This window comes from Oncorhynchus mykiss, chromosome 32, assembly GCF_013265735.2.
Source record: "Oncorhynchus mykiss isolate Arlee chromosome 32, USDA_OmykA_1.1, whole genome shotgun sequence".
Taxonomy (NCBI): Eukaryota; Metazoa; Chordata; class Actinopteri; order Salmoniformes; family Salmonidae; genus Oncorhynchus; species Oncorhynchus mykiss.
In genome coordinates, this window is record NC_050572.1 from 39,751,931 (window position 1) to 39,767,458 (window position 15,528).

Genomic DNA, 15,528 nt, shown 5'->3' on the forward strand with positions numbered 1-15,528 from the left:
GAGAGATGGAGCAGTAGGTTGGTTTTCCCCACGTTGTCATTATGTTTTATGGGTGCTGCGTTTGTGCTCTCAAGTGGAGATATATTACTGTAAGCACAGGCCATGTGATGAAGGTGTTAGTGTGGATGAGTGGGTTGTGCGTGTCAAGAACGTTCCTGACAAAACAACTTAGCAACTGAATCATTTAACTTAGGATATAGATGTATAAAGACTTTTGCTAAAAGTATGATTTTTATTGTCATCATTTTAATCATTGTCATTCTTAGTTCAATTTACATGTTTTTAAATTGATTCTTGTCAAAGGTAAACACAATTCTTGTTGTTGTCTCCAACATTAGTAAATGCTTTTTTAAAATCCCCCCGGCCCCTAACATAAGCTAACATTACTGAAGCACATACTCTCTATCTCTCATACACTCCTGCATATTCAGATCCTACAAACAAGTCCCTCAACGAATACGAAAAGTCTAAAATGCACACATACTCGAAAGCGCAAACAGTCACACTCCTTATACCTCCATACACACAACAATGTGTTTTTCTCTCTCAATAATGCCTTTTCTCTCTCACTCTCTCTGACACACCCCCACACACACACAAATCCAGCACCTACCAGCATGTTTATAAAGTTATATTACAATGCACTATCGTCATTTCTCGTGTCAAGAATTTTAAGTGCAGCATTGGAGGAGTGATGTTTTTTATCCAGTATCACCTCTCCTCTTATTTCCCCCGTGCTGCAGGCATAAATGCTATGGTTAAATGTAATGCTTTATAACATGTGAGAAGAATAGTTACACCTCTCCTCAAAAGTCTTAACTGGCATACATCCATGTACTGTACTTAACAGAAGCAAATGCTTTAGCAAAAATAAAAAAGTAAAAAAAATTTGGTACAATAGCTTAATGAAAAAATACTTGGAAATGTACACGGATAAACAAGCAAATCAATAAATAATGTAAACAAATGTTAATAAACCATACAGCATTGTCATCGAAAATGCAATCCTAATATTGTCAGACTTTATAGTATAAAACAGTAAATCTGTGGACTGCTGTCTGTCTGCAAATTAACGCATGTTTACAAAATGGAGACTAAAGTAATCTGTGACACAAATCACAGTTTCCTCAGGCACCTGCCGCTCTGTGACTACTATATTCGGTAGTTACCACAGTGACTGAGATTGTAATAATGAACAGCCTGAAGGTAACCTTTGAAAGTGATGGAGGAAAAAATAATAATAATTAGGTCTGGATTTGTAGGATATTTGTTGTTATGAAATGTTTAATATTGTAATTTGTGGCAATAGAAACCATTCTGTTGACTATTGATACAAGATTGCTACCTGGAACCCAGACAAAGTGTTATGGGTAGATGCATCAGGCAAAAACACAGATCTGTGCTTCTGGAAATGCCCTCAAAGCACAGGTGCAGAGTCTCTTTAATTCCAGTTAATAAGGTTTGAAGGCAGATATGAAAACAGATCTAGGACCAGTTTTTGAAGGGCACCGTCTATTTTGTCTTTGACATGTGGGCTTTAGACCTTTCTATGCACCATAAAGCCACAGTTAGAGGACATCTAGAGGAGATGGATAAGGGCTCTTGAAAGCCTTTAGAGATTCTCAAAATATTTCTGTCTTCCGGTTAACACCATCAACACCTGGGCCTCGGTGTGACCAACTCGTATCTATGACAGTAAAAGATGGGTTAACATCCGGTAGAATGGCAGCAGTGTAGAGAAATGGCTGCAAGTATATGGCACAGCACAGTACAGTGAATATTGGCAGAGTCCAGCATGGTCCACAGTACTGCAGCAACGCCAAGTCCAGTTGAGTTCCGTCCATCAAAGCCTATTGGACAGTCCATTGGTCAGGCTCAGTGGAGCCCAGTCCAGTTATGGCCATCCTACTCCAAAGAGCTCAAAGGTCCTTCATATTGGGACAAGCTGAAGACAATGTCATGCGAGTTCCTTCGCAGATAGACAGGCAGCCATACTCCCATTACAAATCCCACTGCACATGCCCTACTTTAACTGTGTGTGTGTAGCCAGAGGCAGCCTAGGCATGATGGCTGTATCATGTCTAAGTCTGAATGCCATTTTCTGCTTTGGTCCGTGTGGTGGCACACCAAATGCATGAAATGCAGTGGCACATATGCACGTAGTGTATGTCCGACAATGCATGAACCAAAGACGTCGCACAAACTGTGTATCAACAGTGACTACAGGTGAGTTAAGATAGAATTGAGTGAGTACGATTTGAGAGTAAGTCCTGTTTTTTATGGTTGTGTCAAATTGATTGTAATTCTGGCTTTTGATTGGTTGAATTGTGTGACATTTACTTGGTTCCCTCTCACTTTCTAATTGAACCCGGGGTCAATGGATACAGAGCCCTTCAGTCTAAGCAGTTCAGATATCCATGTGATGTCACTCGGGGGGACAGTCGCTAGGAAACCAGGAGGGCGGAGATGAGCAGTGTTGCCACGGTGAGCAGAAGGCGATCGCGTGATCGGCTGCTGCCACTGACGCTCTTCTCCAGTTTGGGAATTTCAGGGTTAAATTCATCTGTGGAGAGAGAGAAAAAGAGAGAGAGAGAGACAGAGGGAGCGAGAGAGACAGACAGAGACAGACCGAGAGAGTGCGAGAGAGAGAGGGTGAGAGAAACCATCAAATTACACATTAACTCAATCAATCTACAGCTGATGTTGTGCAATGCATACAAATAATGCACATCCACATGTATGGAAAAAACAGAAAAATGTAACAAAAATCGGTAATTATCACCTGTGCTGCTACATATGATGCCATATTCCCTATTGGGAGGAGGAATAGCCACACTTTGTTGTTCATCTTTTAAAATGTATGCATATTTTTATTCTAATGATTCGGCTTCATCTAGCAGGATTTGCAATTAAATGAAATTAACATAGAACAAACCCATTGATTAGGCACAATCCTGCATTAGCTGGAGAGCAAGAGAAAGAGAGAACAGGGAAAAAATACATCTCATTCTCAGAGTAAGCTTGGGATGTGTGACCAGAATCCTGAGCCTCCCTATAGGCAGGTAGCCTAGTGGTTAGAGCATTGGGCCAGTAACCGAAAGGTTGCTGGATTGAATCCCCGAGCCGACAAGGTAAAAGTCGTTCTGCCCCCGAACAAGGCAGTTAACCCACTGTTCCCTGGTAGGCCATCATTATAAATAAGCATTTGTTCTTAGGCCACTATGGGGACAGACAGACAGACAGTGAAGAGTTAACGAACTAAGAGAGACACACACACAAGATGTGACACTGATACGACGAATGACACGTGGCAGCAGACTTTTCCCCCCCGTTGACTCAAGAGAAAGAACAACATCCAACTCGACCGGTTTGTCTGTGCGCGTCTGCCACGTCAAAACCATTCTTAGAAATATTAGGAAACATGTCTGTCGGCTACGACGATGACACAACCCTGACATCTACACCAGTGACATGGTCAAATAAAGTAATATGGTAAAGTGATAGGGCCGAGTCCAGTTGAGTACATGTGGTAAACTGAGACTGTTCCAGCTGACAGCCCATAAAGTTAGATAGAGGACTCCAGATGGATATAACCCATTTTAGCATGCCATTGAGGGCCTCTACCCTTTTAAAGCAGTCAACTGGGTGGGGATTCCTATGGGTTTTGAGCAATCAGCCAAGGATCAGAGCATGGTCTTCTTCAAATTGGATGGCCTATGGTCAGTTAATGGCTTTAAGCTAAATCACCACCATCTATTCTCAACAATAAACAATAAACACACAAGATTTGACCACCAATATTAGCTTTACACTTCTTTCAAACACAAAAGAAAAAGAACATTGACTACTTGGAGCCTCAATAGCAATGTCCATGCTGTCACAGATGCCACAATTGCACAAATAAAAAGTTATTTATTAAACTCTATGAGATTAGCTGACAAGGTATTCATCAATATGTTATCTCAGACAGGGAGGGGCGTTGAGTGAGTTTGTTCCATATAAACTGTAAGTGAGTTTTAACCTGAACAGGAAGTTAGTATGCTGCAAAGTTAGAGAATATTGACACGGTATTAGGTGGAATAGTGTCCCTGATTGTGTAAAGTAGTGTTTTTTTAAAAAAGAGATCAGCTTTAATATGGAAGATAGATTGTGCCTTCTATCAACGTAATTCTCTGCATCACTTCCAATACACCACATATCTTTGTTGTGAATATATACTGAACAAAAATGTAAACGCAACACGCAGCAATTTCAAAGATTTTAATGAGTTAAATATAAGGAAGTCAGTCAAATGAAATAAATTCATTAGGCCCTAATCTATGGATTTCACATGCCTGGGAATAGAGATATATGTCTGTTGGTCACAGATAACTTTAAAAAAAGGTTGTGGCGTGATTAGAAAACCAGTCAGTATCTGGTGTGACCACCATTTGCCTCATGCAGCGCAGGACATGTCCTTCTCATAGAGTTGATCAGGCTGTTCTTTGTGGCCTGTGGAATGTTGTCCCACTCCTCTACAATGGCTGTGCGAATTTGCTAGATATTGGCGGGAAATGGTACATTGAGGCCATTGGAGAACTGGGACATTTTGAGCTTCCAGGAAATGTGTACAGATCCTTCCGACATGGGGCCGTGCATTATCATGCTGAAACATGAGGTGATGGCGGCGGATGAATGGCACAACAATGGGCCTCAGGATCTCGTCACGTTATCTCTATTGACATCGATAAAATGCAATTGTGTTGTCCGTAGCTTATGCCTGCCCATACCACAACCCCCACCGCCACCAAGGTGCACTCTGTTCACACATTGACGTCAGCAAACTGCTAGCCCACACAACGCGGTTGTGAGGTCGGTTCTCCAAAACGACGTTGGAGGTGGCTTATGGTAGAGAAATTAACATTCAATTATCTGGCAACAGCTCTGGTGGACATTTCCACGCTCTCTCAAAACTTGAGACATCTGCGGCATTATGTTGTGTGACGAAACTGCACATTTTAGAGTGGCCTTTAATTGTTCTCAGCACATTACCTGTGCAATTATGCTGCTGAATCAGCTTCTTGATTTGCCACACCATTCAGGTGGATGGATTATTTTGCAAAGGAGAAATCTTCACTAGCAGGGATGTAAACACATTTATGCACATTTGAGAGAAATTAGCTTTTTGTGCTAATGTAATTTTCTGGGAACTTTTAACATGGGACCAACACTTTACATGTTGTGTTTATATTTTTGTTCAGTATATATATATATATATATATATATATAAAGAATATATTTTAATATATTCCCCTTCTTTATTATTTTTCGCAACTCCTACCACTCCTCCCCTAATTGGAGTAAACTAATACTTAGGCTTCTACATCCAGCTTATACGTACGTACCATATACATTTTACGGACACATTATATTTTACATTAGTTATATTTTTTGTTTGTTTTTAGTCCCACCCTCCAGCTACCCTCAACCCCTCCCATATATCTCTGAAGACCATCCAGTTTTGATTTATAATTGCAATATATTTTCTATTCTCATAGTTTCTACAGATTGTAAATTAAAGACAAACATTTTTTCTAAGACTATTCTTATGTTATTCATCAATTGACTATGACTTTTCAAATCACGCAGCAGTGCTATATGCAGAGTTAGCTCCAGGTAAATGCTACAATTCTTCAGCCATTGCTGAACCTACGACCAAAAACAAGATACATATGGGCAGTACCAAAACAAGTGACCTAATGATTCCGTCTTGTCGCAGCAAAATCTGCAGAGCTGGGATGATTGTATCCCCCATATACATACAGTGCATTCGGATAGTATTCAGATCCCTTCACTTTTTCCACATTTTGTTACGTTACAGCCCTAATAATTTTTTTCTCATCAATCTACACACAATACCCAATAATGTCAAAGCAAAAACTGGTTTTTAGAAATTTTAGCAAATATGTTAATAATAAAACAGAAATACCTTAAGTATTCAGATCCTTTGCTATGACACTCGAAATTGAGCTCATGTGCATCCTGTTTCCATTGATCATCCTTGAGATGTTTCTATAATTGATTGGACATGACTTGGAAAGGCCCACATCTGTCTATATAAAGGTCCCACAGTTGACAGTGCATGTCAGAGCAAAAAACAAGCCATGATGTCGAAAGAACTGTCCGCAGAGCTCTGAGACAGGATTGTGTCGAGGCACAGATCTGGGGATGGGTACCAAAAAATGTCTACAGCATTGAAGGTCCCCAAGAACACAGTAGCCTCCATCATTCTTAAATGGAAGAAGCTTAGAACCACCAAGACTCTTCCTAGAGCTGGCCACCCAGTCAAACTGATCAATCGGGGGAGAAGGGCCTTGGTCAGAGAGATGACCAAGAACCCAATGGTCACTCTGACAGAGCTCCAGAGATCCTCTGTGGAGATGGGAGAACCTTCTAGAAGGACAACCATCTCTGCAGCACTCCACCAATCAGGGCTTTATGATGGAGTGTCCAGATGGAAGCCACTCCTCAGTAAAAGGCACATGACAGCAAGCTTGTAGTTTGCCAAAAAAAAACTAAACGACTCTCAGACCATGAGAAACAAGATTTTCTGGTCTGATGAAACTAAGATTGAACTCTTTGGCCAAGCGTCACGTCTGGAGTAAACATGGCACTATCCCTACGGGGAAGCATGGTGGTGGCAGAATCATGCTGTGGGGATGTTTTTCAGCAGCTGGGACTGGGAGACTTGTCAGGATCGAAGGAAAGATGAAGCAAGCAAAGTACAGAGAGAACCTTGATAAAACAAACCTGTTCCAGAGTGCCCAAGACCTCAGACTGGGGCGAAGGTTCACCTTCCAACAGGACAACTACCCTAAGCACACAGCCAATACAACGCAGGAGTGGCTTTGGGACAATGCTCTGAAAGTCATTGAGTGGCCCTGCCAGAGCCCAGACTTGAACTTGATCGGACAGCCCTGGAGAGACCTGAAAATAGCTGTGCAGCGATGTTCCCCATCCAACCTGACAGAGCTTGAGAGGATGTGCAGAGAAGAATGGGAGAAACTCCACAAATACAAGCATGCCAAGCTTGTAGCGTCATACCCAAGAAGACTCGAGGCTGTAATCGCTGCCAAAGGTGCTTCAACAGAGTACTGAGTAAAGGGTCTGAAGACTTACGTAAATGTGATATATCTGTTTTTTTAATTTTAATAAATGTGCAAAAATGTCTAAATATAGGGTACTGTGTGTAGACTGATGAGGGATTAAAAAAATCAATTTTATATATAAGGCTGTAACATAACAAAAAGTCAAGGGGTCTGTCACGCGTACTCCCACTCCCCCGCTCGATGTCGCCGGTGTACTACTAACCACCAGTCCTGGCAATCATCATCACGCACATCTGCCCCCCATCGTTACGCACACCTGGAGGTCCTCATCACCTTGATTTACTCTCCCTTTATTTTGCCCTCAGTAGCCCCAGTCATCAGGCAGTATTGGTTTTGTTCACATTCAGTACACTCATGTTTTTTTTCTTTTCTTTTCATTAAACTTACCTTCTGCACCTGCTTCCAGTGTATACTTTACAGGGTCTGAATAATTTCCAAATGTACAGCATACATTTATTTATCTATCTATATACTGTACATACAGTATATACAGTATATCACAAAAGTGAGTACACCCCCTCACATTTTTGTAAATATTTGAGTATATCTTTTCATGTGACAACACTGAAGAAATGACACTTTGCTACAATGTAAAGTAGTGAGTGTACAGCTTGTATAACAGTGTAAATTTGCTGTCCCCTCAAAATAACTCAACACACAGCCATTAATGTATAAACCGCTGGCAACAAAAGCGAGTACACCCCTAAGTGAAAATGTACAAATTGGGCCCAATTAGCCATTTTCCCTTCCCGGTGTCATGTGACTCATTCGTGTTACAAGGTCTCAGGTGTGAATGGGGAGCAGGTGTGTTACATTTGGTATCATCGCTCTCACACTCCCTCATACTGACTGGTCCCTGGAAGTTCAACATGGCACCTCATGGCAAAGAACTCTCTGAGGATCAGATTTTTTATTTATTTTTTGCTCTACATAAAGATGGCGTGCCAAGACTCTGAAACTGAGCTGCAGCACGGTGGCCAAGACCATACAGCGGTTTAACTGGAAAGGTTCCACTCAGAACAGGCCTCGCCATGGTCGACCAAAGAAGTTGAGTGCACGTGCTCAGCGTCATATCCAGAGGTTGTCTTTGGGAAATAGACGTATGAGTGCTGCCAGCATTGCTGCAGAGGTTGAAGGGGTGGGGTGTCAGCCTGTCCGTGCTCAGACCATACGCCGTACACTGCATCAAATTGGTCTGCATGGCGGTCGTCCCAGAAGGAAGCCTCTTCTAAAGATGATGCACAAGAAAGCCCGCAAACAGTTTGTTGAAGACAAGCAGACTAAGGACATGGATTACTGGAACCATGTCCTGTGGTCTGATGAGACCAAGATAAACTTATTTGGTTCAGATGGTGTCAAGCGTGTGTGGCTGCAACCAGGTGAGGAGTACAAAGACAAGTGTGTCTTGCCTACAGTCAAGCATGGTGGTGGGAGTGTCATGGTCTGGGGCTGCATGGGTGCTGCCGGCACTGGGGAGCTACAGTTCATTGAGGGAACCATGAATGCCAACATGTATTGTGACATACTGAAGCAGAGCATGATCCCCTCCCTTCGGAGACTGGGCCGCAGGGCAGTATTCCAACATGATAACAACCCCAAACACACATCCAAGACGACCACTGCCTTGCTAAAGAAGCTGAGGGTAAAGGTGATGGACTGGCCAAGCATGTCTCCAGACCTAAACCCTATTGAGCATCTGTGGGACATCCTCAAACGGAAGGTGGATGAGTGCAAGGTCTCTAACATCCACCAGCTCTGTGATGTTGTCATGGAGGAGTGGAAGAGGACTCCAGTGGCAACCTGTGAGGCTCTGGTGAACTCCATGCCCAAGAGGGTTAAGGCAGTGCTGGAAAATGATGGTGGCCACACAAAATATTGACACTTTGGGTCCAATTTGGACATTTTCACTTAGGGGTGTACTCACTTTTGTTGCCAGCGGTTTATACATTAATGGCTGTGTGTTGAGTTATTTTGAGGGGACAGCAAATTTACAGTTTATACAAGCTGTACACTCACTACTTTACATTGTAGCAAAGTGTCATTTCTTCAGTGTTGTCACATGAAAATATATACTCAAATATTTACAAAAATGTGAAGTGTGTACTCACTTTTGTGATATACTGTTTATAACATTCTATTGGTTGCAAGTTTTGAATCAGGCGTCGTCTTGTGTATCAGCAATGTGCCACGGAATCGGTCAATCGAAAATCTCTTCCCAACTATTTTCAACCTGTTTGGCGCAGCTGTTGTTGTTTGGCGCAGCTGTTGTTTGGCGCAGCTGTTGTCCTTAAATACTATACTTTTTTATTTATCACAATTTTCTTTAACCAATTTTGGTCTTTAATGCAGGGTCAACAGACAAGTTCATTACTGCCTCCCCCTTCCATTGCAGTAATGCTGCAATCAGTTGGTTGTAATTTTGGATAGAGCAGACATTTCCATATATTTTTGTTAACTGCATGTGCAGTTAGAAATGTCCTAGTTTTTTAAAGAAAATTAAAAAAAACTGTCTATTAAAATAACATCAAATTGATCAGAAAAACAGTGTAGACATTGTTAATGTTGTAAATGACTATTGTAGCTTGAAACAGCTCATATTTAATGGAATATCTACATAGGCATACAGCGGCGTATTATCAGCAACCATCACTCCCGTGTTCCAATGCAACGTTGTGTTAACTAATCCAAGATTATAATTTTAAACGGCTAATTGATCTTTAGAAACCCATTTGCAATTGTTAGCGCAGCTGAAACTGTTGTCCTGATTAAAGAAGCAATAAAACTGCCATCCTTTAGACTGGTTGAGTATCTGGAGCGTCAGCATTTGTGGGTTCGATTACAGGCTTAAAATGGCCAAAAACAAGGTACTTTCTTCTGAAACTCATCAGTCTAATCTTGTTCTGAATGAGGAGTGATGGGGAGTGAGGAGTGATGGTTGCTGATAATGGGCTTCTGTACGCCTATGTACAGTGCCTTGCGAAAGTATTCGGCCCCCTTGAACTTTGCGACCTTTTGCCACATTTCAGGCTTCAAACATAAAGATATACAACTGTATTTTTTTGTGAAGAATCAACAACAAGTGGGACACAATCATGAAGTGGATCGACATTTATTGGATATTTCAAACTTTTTTAACAAATCAAAAACTGAAAAATTGGGCGTGCAAAATTATTCAGCCCCCTTAAGTTAATACTTGGTAGCGCCACCTTTTGCTGCGATTACAGCTGTAAGTTGCTTGGGGTATGTCTCTATCAGTTTTGCACATCGAGAGACTGAAATGTTTTCCCATTCCTCCTTGCAAAACAGCTTGAGCTCAGTGAGGTTGGATGGAGAGCATTTGTGAACAGCAGTTTTCAGTTCTTTCCACAGATTCTCGATTGGATTCAGGTCTGGACTTTGACTTGGCCATTCTAACACCTGGATATGTTTATTTTTGAACCATTCCATTGTAGATTTTGCTTTATGTTTTGGATCATTGTCTTGTTGGAAGACAAATCTCCGTCCCAGTCTCAGGTCTTTTGCAGACTCCATCAGGTTTTCTTCCAGAATGGTCCTGTATTTGGCTCCATCCATCTTCCCATTAATTTTATCCATCTTCCCTGTCCCTGCTGAAGAAAAGCAGGCCCAAACCATGATGCTGCCACCACCATGTTTGACAGTGGGGATGGTGTGTTCAGCTGTGTTGCTTTTACGCCAAACATAACTTTTTGCATTGTTGCCAAAAAGTTCAATTTTGGTTTCATCTGTCCAGAGCACCTTCTTCCACATGTTTGGTGTGTCTCCCAGGTGGCTTGTGGCAAACTTTAAACGGCACTTTTTATGGATATCTTTAAGAAATGGCTTTCTTCTTGCCACTCTTCCATAAAGGTCAGATTTGTGCAATATACGACTGATTGTTGTCCTATGGACAGAGTCTCCCACCTCAGCTGTAGATCTCTGCAGTTCATCCAGAGTGATCATGGGCCTCTTGGCTGCATCTCTGATCAGTCTTCTCCTTGTATGAGCTGAAAGTTTAGAGGGACGGCCAGGTCTTGGTAGATTTGCAGTGGACTGATACTCCTTCCATTTCAATATTATCGCTTGCACAGTGCTCCTTGGGATGTTTAAAGCTTGGGAAATCTTTTTGTATCCAAATCCGGCTTTAAACTTCTTCACAACAGTATCTCGGACCTGCCTGGTGTGTTCCTTGTTCTTCATGATGCTCTCTGCGCTTTTAACGGACCTCTGAGACTATCACAGTCCAGGTGCATTTATACGGAGACTTGATTACACACAGGTGGATTGTATTTATCATCATTAGTCATTTAGGTCAACATTGGATCATTCAGAGATCCTCACTGAACTTCTGGAGAGAGTTTGCTGCACTGAAAGTAAAGGGGCTGAATAATTTTGCACGCCCAATTTTTCAGCTTTTGATTTGTTAAAAAAGTTTGAAATATCCAATAAATGTCGTTCCACTTCATGATTGTGTCCCACTTGTTGTTGATTCTTCACAAAAAAATACAGTTTTATATCTTTATGTTTGAAGCCTGAAATGTGGCAAAAGGTCGCAAAGTTCAAGAGGGCCAAATACTTTCGCAAGGCACTGTAGATATTCCATTAAAAATCTGCCGTTTCCCACTACAATAGTCATTTACAACATTAACAATGGAACTGTTATTTTAAATGAACAAAAAAAATTGCTTTTCTTTCAAAAACAAGGACATTTCTAAGTGACCCCAAATTTTTGAACAGTAGTGTAACTTCACCAGTCCTATTTTTATTTTTTATGTTGAAAAAAATATATAATAATAATCAATCCATTTGTTAATTCTGGTGCTTAAACTGAAATTGCAACCAGATTTCTATAGCTTCAACATGGTCAGCACAAGTGTTTATGGGTTATGACTTCTATTGTGTCCTCTTTCTGTTGATGCCACTAATCCATAAAGTACAGAAAGATGCATCAGGAGGCCCCAAGGCATTTGGGTTGTTTGGACTATGTGTGTTTACTGTATTTATTTATTTTCCTCCATAAACTCGGTCATGAGCCATCCGGCCACCATTGAACAACTGTGTGTGTGTGTGTGGTTGTATGTGTTTGTGACAGACAGAGAGAAAGAAAGAAAGAAAGAGAAATATAATGATGTGTGTGAGTGTGTGCCTAGCAAGGTGGTATTCAGAACTAGAGGTCGACCGATTAATCGGAATGGCCGATTAATTGGGGCCGAATTCAAGTTTTCATAACAATCGGAAATCTGTATTTTTGGACACCGATTTGGCCAAGTTTTTTTTTTTTTTTTCACCTTTATTTAACTAGGCAAGTCAGTTAAGAACACATTCTTATTTTCAATGACGGCCTAGGAACGGTGGGTTAACTGCCCCGTTTAGGGGCAGAACGACAGATTTTTACCTTGTCAGCTCGGGGATTCAATCTTGCAACCTTACAGTTAACTAGTCCAACGCTCTAACCACCTGACTACATTGCACTCCACGAGGAGCCTGCCTGTTACGCGAATGCAGTAAGCCAAGGTAAGTTGCTAGCTAGCATTAAACTTATCTTATAAAAAACAATCAATCAATCATAATCACTAGTTAACTACACATGGTTGATGATATTACTAGTTTATCTAGCGTGTCCTGATATAATCGATGCGGTGCGTATTCGCGAATAAGGACTGTCGTTGCTCCAATGTGTACCTAACCATAAACATCAATGCCTTTCTTAAATTCAATATACAGACGTATATATTTTTAAACCTGCATATTTAGCGAAAAGAAATCCTAGTTAGCAGGCAATATTAACCAGGTGAAATTGTGTCACGTCTCTTGCGTTCACTGCACGCAGAGTCAGTGTATATGCAAAAGTTTGGGCCGCCTAATTTGCCAAAATGTTACATAATTATGACATTACATTGAAGGTTGTGCAATGTAACAGGAATATTTAGACTTATGGATGCCACCCGTTAGATAAAATACGGAACGGTTCCGTATTTCACTGAAAGAATAAACGTCTTGTTTTCAAGATGATAGTTTCCGGATTCAACCATATTAATGACCTAAAGTTCGTATTTCTGTGTGTTATTATGTTATAACTAAGTCTATGATTTGATAGAGCAGTCTGACTGAGCGGTGGTAGGCACCAGCAGGCTCGTAAGCATTCATTCAAACAGCACTTTAGTGCGTTTGCCAGCAGCTGTTTATGACTTCAATCCTATCAACTTCCGAGATTAGGCTCGTGTAACCGATGTGAAATGGCTAGCTAGTTAGTGTGGTGCGCGCTAATAGCGTTTTAAACGTCACTCGCTCTGAGACTTGGAGAAGTTATTCCCCTTGCTCTGCATGGGTAACGCTGCTTCGAGGGTGGCTGTTGTCGATGTGTTCCTGGTTCGAGCCCAGGTAGGAGCGAGGAGAGGGACTGAAGCTATACTGTTACACTGGCAATACTAAAGTGACTATAAGAACATCCAATAGTCAAAGGTTAATGAAATACAAATGGTATAGAGAGAAATAGTCCTATAATTCCTATAATAACTACAACCTAAAACTTCTTACCTGGGAATATTGAAGACTCATGTTAAAAGGAACCACCAGCTTTCATATGTTCTCATGTTCTGAGCAAGGAACTTAAACGTTAGCTTTCTTACATGGCACATATTGCACTTTTACTTTCTTCTCCAACACTTTGTTTTTGCATTATTTAAACCAAATTGAACATGTTTCATTATTTATTTGAGGCTAAATTGATTTTATTGATGTATTATATTAAGTTAAAATAAGCGTTCATTCAGTAGTGTTGTAATTGTCATTATTACAAATAAAATAAAAAAATAGTCAGTTTAATCGGTATCGGCTTTTTTTGGTCCTCCAATAATCAGTATCGGTATTGGCGTTGAAAAATCTTAATCAGTCGACCTCTATTCAGAACACATATAAATAATATTATGCCATTACTGAGAGAGAAAAAGAAAGGGGGAGCAGCAAAAGCGGGGGAAAGCGTCAGAGAGAGCACATCAGGATAGAATTGAGAGCACTCACCAATGTTGTGTATTTTGATATTGGGCCTGACTGTGTAGTCAGGTGGAGTCTGACTGGAATCATCACCATGGGAGACTTAGAGAGAGAGGAACACAAATATGCAAAGTCATTAAATTGCCCACACTACTTCTTTTACACAGAAACATCCCTATAAAGTACACTACCTTTGACCAGAGAGCGGGTTCCGTCTCAAACGGCATCCTATTCCCTATATATTGCACTACTTACAGTGCCTTCAGAAATTATTCACACCACTTTACTTTTTTCCAATTTTATTGTGTTACAAAGTGGGATTAAAATTGATTTAATTGTCATTTTTTTGTAAACAACTTACACAAAACGCTGTAATGTCAAAGTGGAAGAAAAACTCATACATGTTTTGTTTTTTTACAAATGTATGAAAAATAAAATGCTAATATATCTTGATTAGATAACTATTCAAGTCAATACATGTTAGATTCACCTTTGGCAGCGATTACAGTGAGTCTTTCTGGGTAAGTCTCTAAGAGCTTTCCACACGTGGATTGTGCAACATTTTCCCATTATTATCTTCAAAATTATTTAAGCTCTATCAGATTGGATGTTGATCATTGATAAACAACTATTTTGAGTTATTGCCAACTCCAACGAAGATTTGGCCTTGTGTTTTGGGTTATTGTCCTGCTGAACGGTGAATTCATCTCCCAGTGTCTGGTGAAAAGCAGACTAAACCAGATTTTGCCTGTGCTTAGCTCCATTTAATTAATGTTTTATCCTGAAAAACTCCCCAGTCCTTAAGGATTATAAGCATACCCATAATATGATGCAGCCACCACTGTGATTGAAAATATGGAGGAGTAATGTTTTATATTGGATTTGCCCCAAACACAATACTTTGCATTCAGGACAAAAAGTTAATTGCTTTGCCAAATGTTTTGCAGTATTACTTTAGTACCTTGTTGCAACATTTTTATTCTGTACATGCTTCCTCCTATTTATTCTGTCAATTAAGTTAGTATAGTGGAGTGACGACAATATTGCTGATCCATTCTCAGTTTTCTCCTATCACAGCCATTAAACTTCGTCCCCATTGTCCTCATGGTGAAATCCCTGAACGTTTTATATTTAATTTTTTATTTTAAGTTAAAAAAAAAAAAATCTTATTTACAATGACGACCTACCCCGGCCAATCCCGGACGACACTGGGCCAATTGTGCGCCACCCTAGGGACTCCCAATCACTGACAGATTTGAACCAGGTACTGCAGTGACGCCTCTTGCACTGAGATGAAGTGTATTAGACCACTGCGCCACTCGGGAGCCCCTTCATTATTTGTTTACTTATTTAGGCTTGCCATAACAAAGGGTTTGAATACTTATCAACA

General features: G+C 40.6%; 1 protein-coding gene across 1 annotated transcript in view; it reads right to left on the minus strand.

The window, feature by feature from the left end:
* Positions 1-209: 209 nt before the first annotated feature.
* LOC110488484 (ephrin-A3-like) overlaps positions 210-15,528 on the minus strand; it is a 92,626-nt gene continuing 77,307 nt past the window's right edge. Inside the window, exons 4-5 of the mRNA XM_036971383.1 lie at positions 14,166-14,240; positions 210-2,563 (exon numbers count right to left, since the gene is read on the minus strand). Of these exons, the coding sequence (XP_036827278.1) occupies positions 2,445-2,563; positions 14,166-14,240 (194 nt within the window). The 3' untranslated portion in view covers positions 210-2,444. The remainder of the gene's footprint in view (positions 2,564-14,165; positions 14,241-15,528) is intronic.